Source organism: Oncorhynchus keta, chromosome 26, assembly GCF_023373465.1.
Source record: "Oncorhynchus keta strain PuntledgeMale-10-30-2019 chromosome 26, Oket_V2, whole genome shotgun sequence".
In the NCBI taxonomy this organism is placed as follows: domain Eukaryota; kingdom Metazoa; phylum Chordata; class Actinopteri; order Salmoniformes; family Salmonidae; genus Oncorhynchus; species Oncorhynchus keta.
Genome location: NC_068446.1, coordinates 18,459,626 through 18,483,950, shown reverse-complemented (window position 1 = coordinate 18,483,950; position 24,325 = coordinate 18,459,626). Strand labels below are relative to the sequence as shown.

At 46.4% G+C, this 24,325-nt stretch overlaps 1 protein-coding gene across 3 annotated transcripts; it reads right to left on the bottom strand.

The window, feature by feature from the left end:
- Positions 1 to 7,662: 7,662 nt before the first annotated feature.
- On the bottom strand, positions 7,663 to 24,029 carry kdr (kinase insert domain receptor (a type III receptor tyrosine kinase)). Of its 3 annotated transcripts, none has more exons than XM_052480301.1 (29): positions 23,665 to 24,029; positions 22,213 to 22,309; positions 21,795 to 22,009; positions 21,448 to 21,569; positions 20,285 to 20,450; positions 19,948 to 20,084; positions 19,380 to 19,563; positions 19,038 to 19,158; positions 18,757 to 18,926; positions 18,359 to 18,515; positions 17,150 to 17,270; positions 16,949 to 17,057; positions 16,482 to 16,826; positions 16,171 to 16,317; positions 15,918 to 16,049; positions 12,913 to 13,019; positions 12,257 to 12,392; positions 12,039 to 12,143; positions 11,699 to 11,812; positions 11,198 to 11,286; positions 10,786 to 10,948; positions 10,137 to 10,357; positions 9,944 to 10,055; positions 9,741 to 9,840; positions 9,452 to 9,557; positions 9,122 to 9,270; positions 8,877 to 8,961; positions 8,704 to 8,789; positions 7,663 to 8,577 (listed from the first exon to the last, which is right to left on the bottom strand). In XM_052480301.1, exons 1-29 carry the CDS (start codon positions 23,732 to 23,734, stop codon positions 8,361 to 8,363), a joined length of 4,083 nt encoding a protein of 1,360 aa, XP_052336261.1. In that variant the 5' UTR covers positions 23,735 to 24,029; the 3' UTR covers positions 7,663 to 8,360. The 3 variants fall into 3 exon arrangements, with proteins under 3 accessions (XP_052336261.1, XP_052336258.1, XP_052336260.1); XM_052480298.1 differs by having other exon boundaries at positions 20,285 to 20,453; positions 23,665 to 24,028; XM_052480300.1 differs by having other exon boundaries at positions 10,137 to 10,354; positions 20,285 to 20,453; positions 23,665 to 24,028.
- Positions 24,030 to 24,325: the final 296 nt, after the last annotated feature.

Sequence of the window (24,325 nt, the reverse complement as noted above, 5' to 3'; positions counted from 1 at the left end):
ATTATTTTCCTTCCTCTATAGGCCTACCCTTAAACCATCTATTGGCGATACATTTAAGAAGAAAGAAAAATGTTGAAATCAATTCCTCAGATAAAACAACATAAACATTGTCTACTGTCTATTTTTAGACCAGTGGGCTTGGATGTAATGCAGTGAAAATGAACTCCAAAGTCACATACCAGAGGGCGCTATAGCATTGTCTTAATATCGCACTGTCAGTCTACGCAGTGCACGGTCTGTAACACACCAAGAGAGAGCTCGTGAAAGGCGAAATACTAAGTCACACTCAAGTTTTTACAATACTCAATGGTATCGGTGCTTGCACAGACATTCACACCATAATGTAGGTTATAGTATACCCTCTAATGAAACTACCTTATGGCTGAGTGTGTGTGTGCTGGGGGTGGGGGTGCATCTTATACCCTACTGCCCATAAGTCTCATGTCAAGTCTGTCGTGTGTGTGTGTGTGTGTGTGTGTGTGTGTGTGTGTGTGTGTGTGTGTGTGTGTGTGTGTGTGTGTGTGTGTGTGTGTGTGTGTGTGTGTGTGTGTGTGTGTGTGTGTGTGTGTGTGTGTGTATGCGTGCATGCACACATGAGTGTGTGTATGTGTGTTGTGTAAGGGTCTAGGCCTGTGTCTGTGTCTGTGTATATACCAAGGTATTTCCTGGTGGTACAGAACTATGCCCAGGGCCCGTTTGTCCATTCCAGAGGAAATGACACTGAGTTCCTGAAGCAGAGAAGGATGGGCTGTTCTACCCTTTAATGTTCTGTTTTTATATGAGTGTCTGTGTGTCTCCACCCTGTTCACCAACAAACACATTTGTATCGACACATTTGCAGCCTTTCTTTGAACATTTTGTTTTATTTGACCAAACAAGAGACATTACCGGAATTTGGACCTAATCACAGACAGACACACACAGACACACACAAACGCACACAGACACGCACACAAACAGACACGCAGACAAGCACACATGCATGTGCACTAACATGTTCCCCACAGGACCGACCAGTGTAAGACATGTAAATGCTGTATGTACATCATTCAAACAGCATAGGGCCCCGTAGCTCTGCTATCTTTTGAGCACAAACAAGGCACAGAAGACAGAGGCATCTACAGTCAGTGAGTGGACATTCATACAATTTCCTGAAACCTATTAGAATAAACTACCAGATGCTGCATAAACACGGCTCAGAGTTCCGACGAACCGACAGTTGAGAGTTTTGGTGTTCTATATTTACTCCTCTATATTTATTGTAGAAGTGGTAAAAAAAAAATGTTCAGCTTTACTTCCTGGTACAGTGGCGGTCAGAGATAAAAAATACATTAATTCAGCAGAACCCAGTTAAGATGCCCACTCCAAACCAATACCTTGACACAAAACAGTTACAAACTGTCGGTGTCACCCAGGATAAGGCTCAAAAGTAGTTTTACAAGTACTGTATCTGCGTGGAGGTTGTTTTGTTTTTTTACATTGCCCTCAACTTTCAGAGTCATGCCAGCAGTGTACCCCCAGCTTAAAAACACACATTATGTCACCAAGTTCACACGGGCCTTGTCTGGGCTATTCTGGGCATCTGTTGAAGGCTGGATATACATAAGAAAATATCCAAGGCTGGTGGACGTATTGTTTCCACAGAGATCTCATACACACAAACACACACACGAACAGGGGAACTCAGACCTTGGTTATGCCCACGTAAAAAGGACTTAATTCCCTTTTTATGCATTTTTCCTCTCTATGGGGATTCTGACCTTGAATTGAAGCATGGGGAAACGCATGTGCCAGCCAAGTATTCATTTGGGGTGGAGATCACACAAATGGAGGTGTGGCAGAGGTGTGTCTACAGATATAATGTATTCTGACCTTGGCTTAATTCCCTTATAATTCCATCACTTTTACACGTGAAGAAACCATGGATAAGATAGAGCAACCTGTCAGTTCCACGTGTCTTCCAGACCGTCTTTTTCCCAATAGAAATAACACCGATCTCCATGCACTGTAGTTAATAAATGAGTAAGAGCTATTGATAAGACTCAGGTACATGGGTCATCCATTTGTGTACGGGGATTGTAAATATAAATGACAATTGTTTTAGACCTATTTGACCTTACAATGTGGAAGCAGTCATATTTTAGAAAATTGAAAAGCATATCAACAAGACAGATATTTCGGTCTCTTTTCCACAGTGAAGTATAAATGGCTGTCATTATTTTAATTGTAGGCCTAAATTTGGAGACCCAAACCTAGGATGTAGCCTATAGAAACTTGTGCGCACTGACAGTAGCACCGATCCTACTGAGTGGAGTTATGCACTCTAGAATGTTTTACTTACAGTGTATTCGGGGAAAGTATTCAGCCCATTTGACTTTTTCCACATTCTGTTATGTTCCTCATCAGTCTACACACAATACCCCATAACGACAAAGTGAAAACAGGTTTTTAGAAATGTTAGCAAATATATCAAATCTTATAAACAGAAATACCTTATTTACATAACTATTTAGACCCTTTACTATGAGATTAGAAATTGAGCTCAGGTGCATCCTGTTTACATTGATGTTGATGTTTCTACAACTTGATTGGAGTCCACCTGTGGTAAATTAAATTGATTGGACATGATTTGGAAAGGCACCCACCTGTCTATATAAGGTCCCACAGTTGACAATGCACGCCAGATAAAAAAAAACAAGCTATGGGGTCGAAGGAATTGTCCATAGAGCTCTGAAAGAAGATTGTGTCAAGGCACAGATCTGGGGAAGGGTAACCAAAACATTTCTGCAGCATTAAAGGTCCCCAAGAACACAGCAGCCCCCATCATTCTTAAATGGAAGAAGTTTGCAACCACCAAGACTCTTACTAGAGCTGGCTGCCCTGCCAAACTGAGCTCCAGAGTTCCTGTGTGGAGATGGGAGAACCTTCCAGAAGGACAACCATCTCTGCAGCACTCCACCAATCAGGCCTTTCTGGTAGAGTGGCAGACAGAAGCCACTTCTCAGTAAAAGGTACATGACAGCCCGCTTGGAGTTTGCCAAAAAGCACCTAAAGGACTCTGACCAAATGTTTTACCTTTAAATAAGATCCTCTGGTCTGATGAAACCAAGATTGAACTTGTTGGCCTGATTGCCAAGCGTCACGTCTGGAGGAAACCTGGCACCATCCCTACGGTGAAGCATGGTGGTGGCAGCACCATGCTGTGGATGTTTTTCAGTGGCAGAGACTGGGAGACTAGTCAGGATCAAGGAAAAGATGAATGGAGCAAAGTACAGAGAAATTCTTGATGAAAACCTGCTCCAAAGTGCTCAGGACCTCAGACTGGGGCAAAGGTTCACCTTCTAACAGGACAACGACCCTAAGTACACAGCCAATACAATGCAGGAATAAGTCTCTGAATGTCCTTGAGTGGCCCAACCAGAGCCCGGACTTGTACCCGATCTATCATCTCTGGAGAGACCTGAAAATAGCTGTGCAGCGATGCTCCCCATCCAACCTGACAGAGCTTGAGAGAATCTGCAGAGAAGGGAGAAACTCCCCAAATGTAGGTGTCGCATCATACCCAAGAAGACTCAAGGCTGTAATTGCTGCCAAAGGTGCTTCAACAAAGTACTGAGTAAAGGGTCTGAATACTTATGTAAATGTAGCACATCCGGTGAACAAGTCAGGGTGCCATAGCCGCAGACAGAACAGTTGAAGCTGGAGCATTAGCACGACCAGCTGGCTGGGGACAGCAAGGAGTCATCAGGCCAGGTAGTGTTAAGGCATGGTCCTCAGAGAGAAGAGAGAGAGACAGAGAGCGAGGGAGCATTCTTAAATTCACACAGGACGCTTGATAAGACAGGAGAAATTCTCAAGATGTAACAGACTGTCCTTAGCCCCCCGACACAAACTATTGCAGCCTAAATACTGGAGACTGAGACCGGATGTCACGTTCTGACCTTAGTTCTTTTGTTTTGTCTTTTGTTTTAGTATGGTCAGGGCGTGAGTTGGGTGGGTTGTCTGTTAGTTTATGATTTTCTATTTCCGTGTTTGGCCTGGTATGTTTCTCAATCAGAGGCAGCTGTCAATCGTTGTCCCTGATTGAGAACCATATTTAGGTAGCCTGTTTTCCATTGTGTTTTGTGGGTGGTTATTTTCTGTTTAGTGTTGTACCTTACAGGACTGTTCTTTGGTTGTTTATTGTTTTGTTTTCAGTGTTCATTAAAACATTTAAAATATGAACACTTACTACGCTGCACCTTGGTCCTCCTCTCCTTCCCCAGACGACAAGCGTTACAGAACCACCCACCAAGAAAGGACCAAGCAGTGTGGTAACGGGCAGCAGCAGCAGCAGGACTCCTGGACATGGGAGGAGATTCTGGACGGCAAGGGACCCTGGGCACAGGCAGGAGAATATCGCCGCCCCAAGGCTTAGCTGGAGGCAGCGAAAGCCGAGAGGCGGTGGTATGAGGAGGCAGCACGGCGGCGCGGTTGGAAGCCCGAGAGGCAGCCCCAAAAATGTCTTGGGGGGGCACACGGGGAGTGTGGCAAAGAGAGCGAGAGGGACCGGGCAGGCACTGTGGTATGCAGTGGAGCGCACGGTGTCCCCGGTGCGTGTGCATAGCCCGGTGCGGTACATTGCAGTGCCTCGTATCGGCACGGCTAGAGTGGTCATTGAGCCAGGTGCCATGAAGCCAGCTCAGTGCATCTGGTCTCCAGTGCGTCTCCTCGGGCCGGTGTACATGGCACCAGCCTTAAGCATGGTGTCCCCAGTTCGCCAGCACAGCCTAGTGCGGGCTATTCTACCTCGCCGCACTGGCCTGGCTACGGGGAGCATTCAACCAGGTAAGGTTGGGCAGGCTTAGTGCTCAAGAGCTCCAGTGCGCCTTCACGGTCCGGTCTATCCGGTGCCACCTCCACGCACCATCCCTCCGGTGGCAGCCCCCCGCACCAGGCTGTCTCTCTGTCTTCTCCCTACAGGTGCTCCCGTCTGCCCAGCGCTGCCAGAGTCTACCGTCTACCCAGCGCTGCCAGAGTCTCCCGTCTGCCCAGCGCTGCCAGAGTCTCCCGTCTGCCCAGCGCTGCCAGAGTCTCCCGTCTGCCCAGCGCTGCCAGAGTCTCCCGTCTGCCCTGAGCTGCCAGAGTCTCCCGTCTGCCCTGAGCTGCCAGAGTCTCCCGTCTGCCCTGAGCTGCCAGAGTCTCCCGTCTGCCCTGAGCTGCCAGAGTCTCCCGTCTGCCCTGAGCAGCCAGAGTCTCCCGTCTGCCCTGAGCAGCCAGAGTCTGCCCCGCCAGAGCCGCCAGTCTGTCTGCCCTGAGCTGCCAGAGTCAGTCAGCCAGTAGCTGCCCTGAGCTGCCAGCCAGTCTCTGAGCTGCCAGAGCCGCCAGTCTGCCCCTGAGCTGCCAGAGTCTGCCCAGCGCTGCCAGAGTCTGCCCTGAGCTGCCAGAGTCTCCCTTCTCTGAGCTGCCAGAGTCTGCCCTGAGCTGCCAGAGTCTCCCGTCTGCCCTGAGCTGCCAGAGTCTGCCCTGAGCTCCGCCGTCTGCCCTGAGCTGCCAGAGTCCGCCAGTCTGCCCTGAGCTGCCAGAGCCGCCAGTCTGCCCTGAGCCGCCAGAGCCGCCAGTCTGTCTTGAGCCGTCAGTCAGCCAGTAGCTGCCAGAGCCGTCAGTCAGCCAGGAGCTGAGCCGCTGTCGCGCCAGAGCCCTTCACTCCAGAGCTGCCGGAGTCTGCCCTGAGCTGCCAGAGTCTCCCGTCTGCCCTGAGCTGCCAGAGTCTGCCCTGAGCTGCCAGAGCCCTGAGCCGCCAGAGCCGCCAGTCTGTCTTGAGCCCCAGCCAGTAGCTGCCAGAGTCTCAGCCAGTCTGCCCAGCCAGGAGCTGCCAGAGAGTCTGTGAGCTCCCAGTCTGCCCTGAGCTGCCAGAGTCTCCTGTCTGCCCAGCGCTGCCAGAGTCTCCCGTCTGCCCAGCTGCCAGAGTCTCCCGTCTGCCCTGAGCTGCCAGAGTCTCCCGTCTGCCCTGAGCTGCCAGAGTCTCCCGTCTGCCCTGAGCTGCCAGAGTCTCCCGTCTGCCCTGAGCTGCCAGAGTCTCCCGTCTGCCCTGAGCTGCCAGAGTCTCCCGTCTGCCCTGAGCTGCCAGAGCCGCCAGTCTGCCCTGAGCTGCCAGAGCCGCCAGTCTGACCTGAGCCGCCAGAGCCGCCAGTCTGTCTTGGGCCGTCAGTCAGCCAGTAGCTGCCAGAGCCGTCAGTCAGCCAGGAGCTGCCATAGCCGCCTGTCGCGCCGGCGATGCCGGAATCGCCCTTCACTCCAGAGCTGCCGGAGTCTCCCGCCTGTCCGGCACTGCCGGAGTCGTCCTTCACTCTGGCGCTGCCAGAATCTCCCATCCATTCGGGACCCGTTGATAGGGTCCCCAGTCCGAGGTCTGTGGCTAGGGTTGCCGCTCTTAAGAGGCCATAGAGGCGGTTAAGGAGGCGGAGAAAGACTATGGTGGAGTGGGGTCCATATCCCGCGCCAGAGCCGCCACTGCGGACAGACACCCACCAGACCCTCCCCTATAGGTTCAGGTTTTGCGGCTGGAGTCCGCAACTTTGGGGGGGGGGTACTGTCACGTTCTGACCTTAGTTCCTTTGTTTTGTCTTTTGTTTTAGTATGGTCGGGGCGTGAGTTGGGTGGGTTGTCTGTTAGTTTGTCTATGATTTGCTATTTCTGTGTTTGGCCTGGTATGGTTCTCAATCAGAGGCAGCTGTCAATTGTTGTCCCTGATTGAGAACCATATTTAGGTAGCCTGTTTTCCATTGTGTTTTGTGGGTGGTTATTTTCTGTTTAGTGTTGTACCTTACAGGACTGTTCGTTGGTTGTTTATTGTTTTTTGTTTTCAGTGTTTTTAATCTACCAATTGGTGCAAGAACAAATAAAGGATACGAATATATGTACATTATTTAAGATGGCTTGCTTTCATAATTCCTATTCTGAACTTGTTCTCGATATACAGTATATTCTAGTCAGTGAGTCTGTTGAGAAAATTCAAATGAAATGTAAGTTGTATGTGTCACGACTCCCACCTGCCTGTTCGGGCGGCGCTCGTCGTCGACGGTCTACTAGCCGCCACCGATCCCCTTTTCTGTTTGTTTGGTCTTATTGGTTGCACCTGTCTCTTATTTTGTTTTTTGATTCAGTCTATTTAAGCCTGTTAGGCCTGCCTGTTTTTGTGTGGGCTTGTTTTCTGTTTGTCAGGTTGTGCGTGTTGTGCCCTGTGTTGTGCCCTGTGTTGGGTTGGACAATTTTGACTAATGACTAATTTCGCCTGTTGTTTTGGGCGTTAGCTTTGGAAACTTAATAAAGTCCGGTTTCCCCAGTATCCTCTGCTCTCTGCGGTTGACTCCGCACCCACCACTCCAGGCGTTGTGGCAGTATGTAAAGGTTGGGCTTTCGATAAATGTACCGCAAACCCTGTTGAATGAAAACTCCATGAGAAAATCTGTTAGCCAGCAAGTGGGAGGGTTTTCAGCCGTTTAATGAAATCTATTCAATGCACATCAGGGAGTCACATCTGCAAAGCCTGTTACGCACATGCATAAGGTTAGTGTAAATACCAACTACTGAGAAAGGCTTAAATCAAAAGACGGACTATGGGCGTGAAAGTATTGTCTGCTCAAGTTCAATTTGACAAAGAAAGCAAAATACACACACACATTTCTACAAGTATATATTTATTTTATAAAACTAGTTACATTTATTACAAGTTTAGTACAGTAGATATCGGCTTCAATCAAATAAGGTAAGTTATTATAACAAAGACAAAAGTCATTGTGATAAACTGTACAATTGAGAGGCAAGAACAATCTAGAAAAAGCTAAACATCTGATAGAAACTTGTCCGTACAAAAGATTTTAAGGTGTTGCATTTGATAAAACCACTTGTGTGAGATGTCGACTGGATTTTTCCAAGAAAACACAATTGACAGAAAAAGAAAGAAAAAAAGAATGAAAACATTTGCTAATTCAATTGTCAAATTCCAGTTGCCATTTCCTGCAATAGAGGAAGTGGGCGGATTGCTTCTCAGGAACTAGGTGTGTCCCTGTGGCTCCCCTGACCTTCCATCTACTGTGTAAACATGATTGCATTCCAAGGGTTTGCTAAAAACAGTGGTCTTTACAATGACGAATTATCTCATACAACTTTCATCAATCCCATTGAATATATTACATTTATCTCATAACAAAATACTTTGACTGAATAAACAATGCAATGGATAAGCCACTACTACATGTGATGACATTGTTCCTGATGGTCCCTGAGGTTGTGCTGCAAAAACAGGCTCAAGGAGAGGGATATATTTTGTGGGCATTTAAGGGAACAGTGCTAGTGATGATGGTGTTGACCATTAGGGGCTAAACAGGGGGTGTACTGTAGCGCACCTCAACACTGAACTTGTCTGCTGTTTTGGGCGGCAGTGGCTTCTTCACAATGCTTCTCTTCATGATCATCTCCTCATTAGCATAAATGGGTGCGTCAGTGTCGTCTGAGTGGTAGCCTGACTGGTACCCACTCGTCTGATTGGACGACTCGGAGGCCAGAGACTCCTTACTCTTACATCGCTGGATGTGACTATAGGAGGACAGGAACCATTTATTATCCAATAAACAAATACAGTAACAATCACACAAATGCTGTGAGATTCCAGAGTGTAACACAACCATTGGGTTGGGGGTTATGGGCCTCCTGTTTTCTCACCTGAAGTTGGACGTGCGGTGACGCTGATGGTCCAGACTCTTCATCTCCTCTGGTGATAGGCACATACCGCTGTCCGTCTGACCCTCCTGTAGGGAACACCCACATGGACTCAGATTATTGGCTGTTGATATGTAAGGGGGAGTGACACTGTGTGGAACCATGGAGACACTCACCATGACGCTGCTATGCCCCACAGGGACGTCATCAAAAGTCTTCACACTGAGTGGTCGACTGCACCTGTCACTCTGCTGGGAGAGCCTATAAGGAGCAGTGAGGGGGGGGGGCATCACCTGTTACACTAGCAACTAGCAAGTGTTCATACAAACTGCACAAAAGTAGTCCACTATATTGGGGTTTCATTTGTGATGGATCAATGCGATGCTTGGTGTTAATTTGAGTCAGTGTGCATGTTGCTGACCCGAGGGAGATGGCGGGTGTGCTGTCACAGTGTATCTGGGGGACATGGGTTTCCTCTCTGATGATCCTGGTGAAGGGGTTCCTGGGTTCAGGGCTGAGTGAGCCCCCCTCCACCTCCACTGCTGTCAAAGGGATGTAGTCCTTCCCATCCTGAAGGTAAACACACACCGATTACACTCTCAGACCTCACGATCTCATCTCATACACACACAATAAGATGAACAAACTCACATACCGTGCACCAATACCCTCATAAATAAACTAGCACACATAACACGTGTGCTAGTGCTAGTTACATACATACATGTAACATGCATGTAAACAAATAGACCTGATGAGCGCTGGCCTGTAGCAGGTTCCCCAGATGTTCTACGAGCTCAGTGAAATTTGGTCTGTCGGTAGGTTTGTCCAGCCAGCAGTCCAACATGGTTTGATATCTAGCAGAACAATCATTACCTGGTCATTTGTTAATTCATCACTGCAATGGTGTCACATTGTTGTCTATGGCTTCACGTGGCAGATTCTATTGGCAGATAATTGTATTTCACAGTCATAATGGAATTGAGCAGGCTTCAGTATGTCATGTCGTGTGATATGCTGTATTTCAGTAGTCCACTCACATCTCAGTGGTGGCGTAGTCTGGTGCTCTCATCCTGGTCCCTTCCTTCAGCCTCCTGCAGAAGGCCTCATCAATGCCAACACCAGGGTATGGAGATGCCCCTGTGGTGGAGAGAACAACCGTTATAATACAGTCACAGTGTGGTCATGGTGCGGCCACTAAGTGGTCAAGTTGTGTTTGAAGAGGTACTGTCACTTGGCTCACCCAGAGAGAAGATCTCCCAGAGCAGAATGCCAAAGGACCACACGTCGCTCTGTGTGGTATAGACCCGGTCGAAGATGGTCTCAGGAGCCATCCATTTCAGAGGGAGCCGCGCCTGTAGAGAGAATCGCAGTTTATGAGACGTCGTAATAACCACTGCTAGTGACTGAGGTACGGCGTGTTCTTAGTAGCTTACGTCTCCCTTGCGGACGTAGTCGGGGTCTTTGTAGACGTCTCTGGCCAGACCAAAGTCACAGATCTTCACAATGTTGTTTTCTGAGAGCAAGATGTTCCTAGCTGCTAGGTCCCGATGGATGCACTTGCGAGAGGATAGGAACTCCATGCCCTTGGCCACCTGGAAGCTGTAGCTGATCAGGTCCTCCATGGTCAGGTGCTCCTCCCACTCACAACTCTCTGCTTGGGTTCAAATTGGGCATTTACTAATAGCAGAGAGGTTAAATTATCACATTATCACGTCATACATTATACATTGTGATCAGTGAAGTGGTGCATACAAATTAAGGATCTTCATTTGATCAATATTTTGTTGCTTAGAATTCTCCTGCAAATAGTGTATTTGAGTTTTAAAAAGGCTTCTAATGTTTGTAATTCCGACTTTGAAATTAATTTCAGACTTGATTTGCTCTAACGAAAAATGTATCAACACCTACAAAAAATGTATATTAAATATAACCCACATAATAATTAAAATGTCCTGTTGCTGCATGATTATTTTCCCGCTGTAGCACACTGGCTCAAGTTAAGATCCTACGTCTATATAAATCCCATTGGTGATATGTACAGTATTTGCATGAGGTGAGTATGGAGGTATAGAGCTGCAGTACCATCCTCCTCCTCTACGTGGCTAACAGAGCTCTCCTCTCCCAGTCTGGAGCAGACTGCTGTCCCAGTGCAAATGTCCAAGTGGGTGCTGGTCCCCAAACCCAGGTCCCCTTCAGTCACGTCCTCCTCCATCCGCTCCCACTGACCTGACCGAGGACGCCTCCTCTGTAACCATGGAGAAATGGCAGGTCAAAGGATCAAGGACCAAAAGTCCAATAGAAAAAGTGGACTGGAAAACTCCTGGCCCAAGCAATACAACATGAAATGGAAGCTGGTAGTTTCCAGCGGCTCAGGCAGGCAGACAATGTGAGAGCATCACGGAGAACACTTGTGTAACGGTCTGGGATCAGTGTAACCACATCAGAGGCTGGCTGAGCTTTACAGACCGCTGTTGCTGGGGCATGGCTCATTTACCTTGAAGGGGCTGTACTCTCCACGCTTGCTCTTTAAATAGCTGGAGAGGTTGCCGTGTTTACAGTACTCCACAATCACCATCAACGGACCTGAGGGGAGAGGGAGGGAGAAAAGGTTCAATATCAGAGGAAGATCATCACTTCATTAGAGCACTGTAGAATGGGAATGTGTAGTAAAGTAAGGGAAAGCGTAGGAGTGAGAAAGAGAGAGAGAGGACATGGAAACAGAGGCCCTCTTCCCCGTTCCCAGAACATGGCTTCCTCTCTGCAGTTTGAGCAGATATACAATTAGGACAGATAGAGCATGCGTGTTATTCTCTGCCTCTCACCACTAATAAAGCAGACACTTCCTGATGAACACAGTGTGTAGAACACAAATGGAAGAGGGGGAGAAAGGGGTGCCAATAAATGGTGCGAGAGAAAAAGAGGGGGAAAGAAAATAGGAAAGGGAATATGTGAAATATGAAATGTGTGAGTGTGTGTTGATAATGTGAAGACTCACTCCCTGGTTTGGTGCAGGCCCCCAGCAGGTTGACCACATTGAGATGGTGGCCGATGTGGATGAGGATCTTCAGCTCTGACATCAGTGCACGGTACTCACTGGACGTGGCTCCCTCTGTGGTGGGCAGAGATAAAAACTCAGTCAGCTCATTTATTGTGTGTGTGTGTGTGTGTGTGTGTGTGTGTGTGTGTGTGTGTGTGTGTGTGTGTGTGTGTGTGTGTGTGTGTGTGTGTGTGTGTGTGTGTGTGTGTGTGTGTGTGTGTGTGTGTGTGTGTGTGTGTGTGTGTGTGTGTGTGTGTGTGTGTGTGTATGCCAGGGTATGAGAAGGAGGTGTACCCACCTTTCAGCATCTTGACTGCCACTGTAGTACAGGTAGTGGCTTTCTCTATGCCAAAGGCTGCTGCCTCTACTACCTGTCCAAAAGCTCCACGCCCCAATTGGTCACCTTCAAAACACACCAAATATCATTTCAGGCAGTGGATTTAAAACTTTCATCTCGCCTGTGTATAGCGTCTCTTCCTCCCCAAAAATGTGCCCGTAAGGATCTGAAAGTCTCACCGAGTTTCAGCCTGTCGCGAGGGAACTCCCACTTGTTGGCGTCGTATGTGAGCCTCTCACAGTGCTCGTCCATGGGCATGTCCTCAGAATCAAGGATGATGGACAGGTACCCTGTCTTCATGTCCCCATTATTTGTCTAGAGAGAGGGAATGGGGGGATGAGAGTGAACGAAAGAGAGAGAGAGAAATGAATATATTTGTATATAATGACCTACAGATACAGTGTCTTCAGACATTTCCCCTGATGGGATGGATGGAAAGCCCCCTTTTCTGATTATTTATGGAAGTTTGTCTATGAGAGTTTGTCATGTGTGAGTCCCCTCTCTGCTGGTTCATCAGTTAGATGCCAGGCCAGGCCCGGCCAGTGACGGAGGGACTGGCAGCAGAATGTGGCTCTGTTGTTCCCCAATACAAAGGAGTGTAGACACTGACCGCCAGACCAGTCACTTCTCATCTGTCAGACCCATCCGTGTGTGTGTGTGTGTGTGTGTGTGTGTGTGTGTGTGTGTGTGTGTGTGTGTGTGTGTGTGTGTGTGTGTGTGTGTGTGTGTGTGTGTGTGTGTGTGTGTGTGTGTGTGTGTGTGTGTGTGTGTGACTCTGTGTGTGGGCCTGTGCAGAGGAGTGTGGAAAGGGGGTGAGTAAAAGAGTCTGTCTTACTCTTTTCCTACTGCGGATGACGAAGACGATGAGAAGCCAGAAGAACATGGCGATGACCACAGAGCCAATAGGAACAATCAGCTCTACATTAGTCTTCTCCTCTGCACCTACAACCAAAACAATAACCAGAGTGAGTATGAAGTAGTATGAACTACAGTAAACGGTACAAGGTTATTTACCTCTTCATTACTCAATCGTTATACAATGCTGCTTGAAAGTACGTGAACCCCTTGTAGAAATTACAGATTGTTTTTAGTTTTTACCATGAAATCTTCATTGGATCAGAACCAGTCTTTTTGATCTGACATAGCAGGTATATATGTACTAATACTGTATGTTGGTGTAGAGGAAATCATGCGTGTAGTAGAAAAACTACATAAAAAAGGTGCAGGTGCAAAAATAAGGCTGATCTATGGAAATCTCAGTGAAAGCCAAGTTGCATTGGTTAAATCAAGTAGGTAAGTAGAATCAGGTGGGTAAATAATTGGGTACCAAATGAACCAATCAAAGGAGAGATCGTTAGGAAAGAGTTTGGGCGGGACTAAATCGATAAATAGAGAAAGGAAACCTGGTCAGTTTGTTGTTACCCATCCAGGCGAATGCAAAGCACACCATGCCGAGAGGAAAGGAGATCTCAGAGGACATCAGGACGAAGGTAGTGAGAGCACGTCAGCATGGGGAAGGCTATAAAATCATCTCAAGAAGATTTGAGCTCCATCAGTCCACTGTGAGGCAAATCATTTACAAATGGAGAGCATTTAACATGACAGCAACTCAGCCTAGAAGTGGACGCCCTTCCAAAATATCCCCAAGAGCCACAAGAAATCAGGTAAAAGCCAACCCTAACATAACATCTAGAGATTTGCAGACCTTCCTTGCTTTATCTCAGGTGACTGTGCATGCTTCAACAACAAGAAGAACACTGAATCAAAATGCCATTCGTGGGAGGGTTGCTAGGGAGAAGCCTCTGCTGTCAAAAAAAAAGAACCAAACTGCCCGTCTTAACTTTGCCAGAGACCACCTGGACAAACCTGAAGGTTTCTGGAAGTCCATTCTCTGGACCGATGAGTCCAAAATTGACCTTTTAGGTCACAATCAACACTGCTATGTTTGGAGAAAACTCAACACTGCCGATCACCAAAATAACCTTATCAGAACAGTCAAGCATCTTGATGGAAATGTCAAGATCTGGGGCTGCTTTTCCTCTTCTGGACCTGGACGACTCCACATCATTAAGGGAACCATGAATTCTGAGGGATACCAGGAGATTCTTAAACAGAACGTCAGGCTCAAGGGGCTAAAGCTGGGCTTAAAATGGGTCTTCCAACAAGACAATGACCCAAAGCATTCAAGCAAAGCTACCAAAGAATGGCTCAGGAGAAAGAAGATTTGTGTTTTGAATTGGCCAAGTCAAAGTCCTGACCTAAATCCAACCGAGACGCTGTGGGAAGACCTGGAGTGGGGCAGTTCATACCAGACACCCCTCAAACCTCACTCAATTGGCTGAGTTCTGTAAGGAGGAGTGGGGGGAACAATCTGTCAAAACCGATGTCAGAGACTGATTACTGGCTATAGGAGACGTTTACTCCCAAGTTATCGCTGCTGATGGAGGTGAGACAAGCTATTGACTGAAGGGGTTCACATATTTTGCACATTTTGCACACATCAAATCTGAGTTTCTGTTAAATAAACCACTTCTGTTAAATAAACAAAAAAATAATTTGAAATAGATTTTCTCCGTCAGTTTGGAATTTGCCAATTACAATGTGCTTTGGCTATAAATCAGTACCAAGCTAGGAGGAACACGGTTTCAGGAAACCTGTGTGTGTTTGTATTGGCGGAAGGGCACTGTTGGAATTCAGGCTGTGAGCAGACCTGATATTCTATCTAGTCATAACAAATGTTCTGGGGTCAGCATCACTCTGGCCAAAGTCAACCTGGAAAAAAACTGTCATCATACCATAAGTCTGTGACTACAAGCTGTAGAACCCTAATGATCTACACCCATCATTAATGTTTCCACCCTACTCTCTCCCTCTTTCCATCTATATCCCATTTTCTCGCTTTTGCCCAATATCCCTCTCTTGTCCTCCGCCCACATATAAGAGGAACTTCTCGTTAGTGAGCTGAGGCAGCCTCTGTCGTCTGTCCTGCCTCGTTAGTGAGGCTCACTGGCGCCTGAGAGACCCTGAGCTCTGACTGGGTGACGGGCCGGTGGCCAGAGGCCTGTGATGGGGGCTGGGTCACGTAGGCTCTACAGATGCAGGATCTTAATTTGAGACAGTTTTCTACAGAAGGAAAATAATTCTGGAACAACATTAAATGTGAATTATTATGTGGATTATAATTAATGGACGTTTTTTGTAAGGGTTGATACAGTTTTTGTTAGGGCAAATCAAGTCTGACATTTTAAAGTGGAAATTAAACACTGCAAATGAGCATTTTCTGTTGTGCCAGGAAATTCTTAGCAACAAAAGAGTGATCAAATGAAGATCCTACATCTGTAACCGGTCACTCTCTGTACGTCTGTTTGTTTGTTTGTTGCTGTGTCTCAGTGTTCTAGGCCAGCCTTTCCCTTTGTCCTTGCTGGGCTTCTTATTGTTTGGTATTCTGAAACTCCCAGGAGGATGTGCTCTAACAGGGCCCACTTCCTGTTCCGTGGGGGAACAGTTATTTATACACTTCATCTTTGATATAGCAGAATGTCTTAAGTGGGAGGTGAAACAGGGGAACCTTGAGGCCAGCTATAAAAATACAAAAAAATCTATAAATGAATGGATGGTCTATATGGGAGTTTATGGGTAAGATATTGTGAGTAAAACTGAACGAATTCATTGTGGTATGAATCCCTCTTTGGTTATGCCTGTACCTTCTTTTGTTTATGGATACAGCACCAGAGAACAGGAAATACAGGCATTCCGTCATACTGCATTATGCCTGTAGCGTAATTAGTGTTGGCTGTTTCCTATGCTGTGGTCCAGTTTCCCGTAGTGGGAGAGACTGACCTTCAGTGATAAGGTTGCTCTGAGATGTGTCGCAGCCCCGGCTGTTACAGGCAGTACAGGTATACAGACCACCGTCCTCCTCCTTCACACGCAGGATGGTCAGGGTCTGGTTCAATCGGCTCAGAATCACACCTGTGGCACAAAAAAAAAAGTCCATGGCATTAATACCAATATTGTACTGTATTTATTAACACAAAGTAGAAATGATAGCAGCAGAAGTGGTATATTAGTAACCATTGGGTCATGCCATTACCAGAGCCCTCCACCACTGTTTGGTTCTGTTTGGTCCACATCACGGTTGGGGTGGGTGTACCGGTCACCTCACATATTAGCATGGTCGTCGCACTGACGTTCACTCTCTGGTCTGTCAAATTGTTCAGGATCCTTGCGGCCTCAAGTGCTAAAAAAACACACCAAGAAGACAGGACTCTAAATATTTTTCCAAACACTAGACTAGATTTAGAAACCTGCGGTACCCATGAGAGGACCTTGGTTAAGGACCTGTGAGTGGCCCAAGTGATTGTGGAGATGACTGATAAATATGGTCCGGGTACAGATTTGTACCTCTGAGGGTGAGGTGTCGGAGGAGACAGGTCCTCTCCCCAGTCTTGATGTTCTCCACCTGGCAGGCGTACACCCCCTGGTCCCTCCGAGACACATTGGTCAGGGGCAGCTCCAGGGTAACGTTGGTGCCCTGCAGCCCAGAGAGGACAGCCTGGGACAAGGGCTGCTGGGATAGGGACAGCCCCCGACAGGACTGCACAGCAGGGACCTGCTCTGTGTCAAACTCATTTTCCACACGGAACCAGGCCAGATTTCCATAGATCAGCCTGTCTGCCTTACACCTCAGAACCACCTGGTCCTGCTCAATGGGCTCACGGGACGGAGACACACTCAGCTCCAGACCACCTGTAGAGTAGACAATCACATGCACACACACACACACACACTTAATCATGAGGTGTTCTCATGGACGATGCACCAATGAACACAAACAGAAAGAAACAGAAGAAGCATAAAATGAAGCTTACGTGTCACATGGAAGACGATAATGCGTGAATCTTGTCCCGCTTTGTTAGAAGTCAGGCATTTGTAGAGGGCGTGGACCTTGGCTTTCTGGATCTTCAGAGAACTCACAGTCTGCAGACAAAATGATCTTGACTATTAATTTTACAAATTCATTGATATAATAAATGACTGAGATCATTTAGAGAGGAAGGAATGGTCTGTACCTTGTGCACGTGATCTGTGTCACTGCTAATTCGGGCGATAGGATTCTGCCCTGTGGTATTGCTGATGTCCCTCCATTTGGTACAGTCCTCCATCTTGACCCCAGAGCTCACCACTCCCGACCTGCAGAGCAAAACCAAAATCACTCCATTGACACACTGCTATTGTCAGACACACAAAAAAGCACAGCACCGTAGATACACAAAAACAAATAAACACACACACGCACACACACATATAAAAAGAGGACTGTGACCTTTATAAATACAACATGTCCCTGATCTATTGGTCCCTGTTCTCAGCTGGGAGATGGTTATTTCAGGAGAGGTTACGTCATTTGTTTACAGACTGGAGTGGGTGGGATTGTCAACAAAGACACACCACTACAGTAGAGACCAAACAGAGAAGCGAGAGAACAGAGACGCATAGAAATAGACGGCTAGAGAGAGAGAGAGAACACAAAAATGATCTGTGAAATGGGGAGCCAGAGATGATCGGAGTGATGGTGGTAGTGAAGGATGGAGGGAAGACGAGGAGGTAGAGACAGGGTTGCACAGGAAGAAGCCTTTAGACAGAGTAGTAGTGCACTGTGAACAACAGGAAACCCTGACCAGGCCTGAGGAAGTGCTTGGATGTGCAGGCTGAAGATAAGACCTTACTGTTGGTCTGTACAGTACACTGGACCATACACTCCAACCACTCTATCAACAATCCTCACATTACTGCATACCTGAGGGGCCCATTCACTAATCACAACCCAATCTACCCAATCACAATTGTCCTAAGCGACTCAATCATCAAAGTTTTCTGGAATACAAGGCTATCCATAATCCATAGAGAATACTGGGATCATATGAAAATCCATACAAAACCATACAAAGATAAGATCGGTCTTCATGTTTTCTCCGTCTAAAGCGCCCTGGTGTTTTTAAATTATGCACGCAACTTATTGTGCGAAGTATGAATCACATCCTACAATCTGATGCAGGTCACAGGGCACACTCATTGTCTCTGTTAATGCTTTCATCAACATCTAGAATGCTGATGTTCCTCCACAGAATCAACAACCTGTTAACAATGACCGTCTGAGGAGCAGCAGGGTGAGGTTACACACACATGCGCATGCATCGTGCAGACACACACGCACGTACGCACACACACGCACGTACACACACACACGCACGCACACGCATAATGAACGTGAGACTTACTGAAAGAGGAGTGGGCAGTCCTCTCTGGACATCCACTGCCATTGGATGCGTGTAGGGGTGGGGATTCCACGGGCAGTGCACCTGAGGGTGGGGCTGCTGCCGTACATGTGAACATCAGTGTCCACGGCAACCTCCTTCTCAATGATATGGGGAGGGACTGAGGAGACATGAACCGTGACTTGACAGGTGAAAACTCCATATGGCCGAGGCTAAGTGCAGTGTGAACGCGGCAATGGTCACATCACAGTTTAAGTCTAAGACAGAGGTACAGCATAAAGGAGAAAGAGAGAGGGGGGAATTATAGGACAAATTGGAGGGAGGAGCACGAGGGGAGGGGAGGAGAAGACTGGTGAGAGTAATGAGAGAGGAATGGGAGAGAGGAGAGGGGAGGTACATACCATTGACCAAGAGCTGGACGGAGCGTCTCTGCTCTTCTTTTGTTATCTTATTGATCAAGACCACTGTGTAATTCCCAGCATCCTTTTCAGCTAGGCCAAGGATCATGAGCGAGTCCCTGGTAGGTTTAAATCTATAGTCATCCTTGTAAATAGGCTGGCCATTCTTATACCTGTAGAAATAAGGACAGGTTCAATTTACACAAATACGTAGTATGCATAGAATACAGTACAAACTACTGCAAGCATATATAGTATATCATTACTGTACATGATCAACATACCATCTGACTGTAGGTTCTGGGTAGGCGTCGAACTTGACTGGGATCTTAATGTTCTGGGCACTAGCGTTCACCCCCAGAACCTTAACCCACTTGTGGTCATCGAAATCAATAAAAGGCTTTTCTAATGTCAACAAAAAACAGCATAAACATTGTCAACTACCGCCGTCATCAAAGCAATTCAAGTGTCACAAAGTAACATAATGGATTATTGTGCAATAAATCCAGACCAGGGGTCATTATTAATATAAGACAATAAGAGGATATCTGCAAAAAAAAGTGTAAAAACCTCCAGACTCTGTATCTTGGAGAACAGATGTGGCTTAAACCACTAAGTGTACCTACCAAAGACCACAAGAGATGCAGATGCAGTTTTGACCATTTTTCCACTGGAGGCTGTGCAGGTATACTTTCCTGTGTAGTTGCCGGTCACGTTCTCCACTGTGAGTGTGTTGGACAGTTCCAGAGAGCTCCACAGCTTCTTCTTGTGTGACGTGGTGTAGGTCCGACCTGAGCCATTCACTGGGGCCTGCAAGTGGGGCAGAGTGAGGAGTCAGGGGATAAAAGCACTGTAAAATCAACCTAAAGACTGGTATAAGTGAGAAGACAACACCATGAATTATATAAGGGCAGCATTGAACAGACGTTGTGTTTAAAAACTTTCCTGAAAGCAGGAAGTAAGGAGGAAACCTTGGGAGTAAGAGGAAGGGATATATCATATGGTATCCCTCTCTTGAATGGAATATGTCTATGGTGAGTCAGTTTAGTGTCAATATCATCACCATGTCTATGATTTCTGTGTTTGGTGGAATGTGATGACTAACATGTCAGTCAATGAAGCCTGAGTCAGTGATTTCATGTGCATTTAGTAATCACAGTCTGTCTATAAGAGTGGGCCATGCAGAGTACTGACCAGGCTGATAGGGTGTGTCCAGGTGAAGTCGATGGCCACGCTGAGCTCTGTGTAGGCAGTGCAGTTTAGCACCAATTTCTCCCCCACAGACAGCCTCTCATGTGCCGGGGTCAGGGTGAGGTCATGGATCTTATATCCTGCGGAAAAGGGAGGGGAGACACAGTGGTGTGGTGAGCAGGCTATTGTTCTCATAAGACTCACAAAAACACACACAATCATTAAGTTAAATGAACACAAACGTGAAAATAAATGGCCAGTTTCAATAACACCTTGGTAAGTCATACATACAGTGGATCAAATTGGATTCATACACTAACCTAAAACCTAACCCACTTACCAACAACTGTAACAATGTAGAGAGGTGACTTGTAGGTCTCATTGTGTATGCGTGTCTGACAGAAGACCAGTCCAGCGTAGCTGATCAGGTGACTGGGGACTGAGACACCCTTCATGCTATCCCAAAAAATGTCCTTCCCGTTCGGATTAAGTTCTTTCGTGGGATACTTCTGACGAAAAAGGACACAGAATTAAAAAAGAAAAACTTAATTACAGATACATCACAACATTGCATCGACCTGACAAAACTGAGTAAAGCAGGTTCTTTGCTAGTGGTGCTGACCGACCAACCCTCACATGGAAACTATGAGTGATGTTTTACCATTTGATCAGCACTGGCTAGGTCAGAGGGCAATGTGGTTTTTCCAACACTCATTTTCAGTAAAATATCCTCTTGAACCATACAGGCCATATACGAGGTCCCAGAGTTCTAATACTGACTGAAGGTGGGGACAACCCAGGCAGGAAATGGAAACTCCGTTTTGTTGTTCCCTTGAACTGACATGAATACAACGCAAAAGACTCAGAATCTCACCTGACATTATCTGCCGCCCACAAAGCCTGCAGTCTAACAAAACATACCTGAGAGAGCAAGGTCTTTACCAACTGGCTTTGTTGACAGAGTAGAGCACAAATGTAGGCCACTTCATGTAGTAAGACTAGAGGAAAGGCAGGTATGAGGTGAAGCAGTCTTAGTTGTCAACTTTAGACAAAATAGATAGAATAACTTCTGGAATTTTGACTCCATTCTGAACAGAATATATTGCATGTTTTTAAACGTGCCTCTTTGGGCTGGATATGTCAATGTGTAGTTCATACATGCATAATCTATTAGCAAAATTACTGTCTTGCCTCAATTAGCCACGGAATCCCTAAAGCAACTGTGTTCCTGGAAGCTGTGCTGTGTACTTTTCCCTACATTTCCCCCCACTTGGGTAAGCCCCCTGGCATTTTCGAGTTCTAACCAATGAGCCCTGCCATTTGAGTGACAGCTAGCAAGATGCACACACAGCAGAGCGAGAGAGAGCAATGATGTAGGGCACATATACAGTATGTGACCTAGTGAGCCATTTTCGGGGGACACTTTTGGCTGGTGAGCTCTACTTTAGTATGCCTTAAAATGTCCGCCCAAATGGACAATAAAGTCAGTGGATCTGTCCTTACGGTATGCAGCGTGACATTGAGATTTTCCACGGACCCTCGGCATGGGATGACCACCTGCACTCCCTCACTGATGAACACAACGTCATAGTCCTTGTCAGAGGGCACAAATGGCACTTTATAGTCTGAAATAAAACACAAATACATGAAGGAGTCATGAGACATCATGAGAGTCAACAACATACACTGTATGTAATCCATACTGTACATACATCAGATCAGGTAGGCTCATTATTAAGGCAGCTCTAAGCAGCTCTTGAGTCAGATAGTAAAGATTACCCATTGGGTCACGCTTGAGGGATTTGGTAAGCCTACTTGTCATTCCAAAGTGAGGTAATGATGATGCACACCTTGGACATAGACATAAACGGCCACAGAGGTTTTTCTATCCTCCACCGCCAGGTCTCTGTAGGAGCACTGATACTTCCCAGTCTCGTTGACGGTGGCCGAGGAAATGTGTAATTTGATGCAGAAGAATCCTGACCCACTGCAGTCTACTATGGAGAGTCGACTGCCAGCACGGCTGCGATTATAGGATGTGGTCCATTCCAGGTTCTGACGGCCACTGTAGATCCAAAGAACAGAGTGGGAAATGATGTAGGGGAGAAGTTTGATGGATGGATGACTTATATGGAGATTCATTATGATTCATTATGTGAGGTATCAGAGGTAGTTGATATCAGTTTTAAGAACATTTGAGTTATGTTTGCAGCCATATTTGCCAGGCTTCTGGAGAAGAGAGGCCCATCAGGTTCCAGTATGTCTCACCTGCAGGTGATCTCCAGTGTGTCTGAGGTGTTGATCCTGAGGACTTTCTCCTGGATGCTCAGTGTTGGGGGGTCAGGCATGAACCGGAGTTCTAATGCTGCAGGAATGGAGAGGTAAACAGTCAGTCAATCACCCTGGTGATTGACTTATCTCAACAGTTCAGTCAGCATTAGCAGACAGTGGAGATCAATATGAGACTGCTCTCTCTCTCTCATGTCAAACCAACCTTAAATCATGTGTATAGAAACATGTAGACTGGGACACCGCCCGAGTGTAGAGTGCTAGTGATGTCTGAACATGAAATCAGATGGGTAATGGTCCCTATACCAACTAAGGTTATGCTCTCCAATGTCTAATCTCAGAATCCACACCAGACTCCTCAAACACACTAGTTTACTCTAGCTAGAACACATCATAACTCATTTGTAATTCAATGATAAAAATGAAGTTTCATGAATCATTCCAACAGTGGATTTCACAGTTGGGAGAAATGTTTTGCATCCATGGCGTGGACTCTATGGACTCTGTCGCTATATTTCCACTCCTGTAGCAAATGGCGGAGCTGTGTCAAAACAGGAAGCCAGGGCAGATGGGCCGGGTCAGGCTGAATAGCCCAGCTCTGTGTCGCCTAAGGTGGGGTTCCTGTTCCAGAGGATACGGCCTCCCAGAGAGGGCCTGGACACATACTATACATGCAGAAATGTGGAATATTTAGCCCCAAGTTATCCAACGTTTACGGAACAGTTCAATATTACTGATGTCTTTGATTAGCATACTGATCCAAACAATATGAACATTAAGTGTAGCACCAGAGTATTTAGGGGAGGAACATGTGTTGTCTCAATGCTAGCTCAATGGTCATTTGCTATACTGCCACAAATGAAGTGTCAAAAATGGATTGTTAAAAGGATTGAGGGCCAAGCGCCAGGGGTAATGAGGGCTACAACAGAATGTGGGGCCAAAAGGAATTGTAACTGACCTATGCACATAAAGAATAACCAACGGCACTGAATGGCTGTTCCACTGGATGTCATAAGGTGAATGCACCAATTTGTAAGTCGCTCTGGATAAGAGCGTCTGCTAAATGACTTAAATGTAAATGTAATGTAAAATGTAATGCATCACATTTTATACCTGGCAACTGCACTAATTGGATGTTACCAATTATTACACAATTTCTACTAATTGATGGTCAATCATTCAACTATGTTCTATTATATCGTCTACTGCCCTAGTGAGATAGAACCAATATTTTCGAGTTCAGACTTTTATACCCCCCCAAAATCCCTGAAATTATTTTAAGTTCTTATAAACATCTAAATACAGTTGTTAGTTTTAGTAAAGTCAAAATAAACCACAATTGAAACACATAAAGGTAGCCTAAGATCCAAATGTTTTCTGAACATATTAAACTTAACCATTTTGATCAATATTATTTCTGTGTCATCTTACCAATCATCCGGCTGGCTCCCAGAAGAATGGACACGAAATATAAAGTAATGACGGAGAATGCCTTTGCCATCGTCGACAATAGAGATGGATTGTCCCCGCATGAACACGCAATACGCAAAGTTCACTCCAGAAAGTAATCCAATGCTATCCGTTCATCACCTCTTCATACACACTGACGATATTTGTCTATTCCACTGGACAATGTTAGAAAATGCTGAGCCAAAAACACAATGAACTGAATAAAATAGATAATCCTATTTCACAGCAGTGCAACTATGATACAGTCTGACAGTGAGTCGTGCTCAACAGTTTGGCGGAGTTGATGGGTCGCTCTGAGGAAGGATGGAGCGCAAATAGGAACGGGCAGTGGAAACGCGCTGTAGCAGAAGGAGGTGGGAGAAAGAGCAGTGAGACAACGCAAGGGAGGAGCAAGCCTCCCCATCTCCTCAGCCCCCGGTCCGTTATCTCTCAATTTAACTGACCTGTTTCAAAGAAACTTGCATAAGTCCACCCAAATAATTAGGGTCAAAGGCTCGATCTATAGGGAAGGAACTTTGGGTTGTGCAACACAATCTCACACTCAATTCGTGCATTTATGTACTAAAAGTATTTCAGCTGATTTCATGCTTTTTGTGCATTTTTGTGCATCTTAATTTGTGTG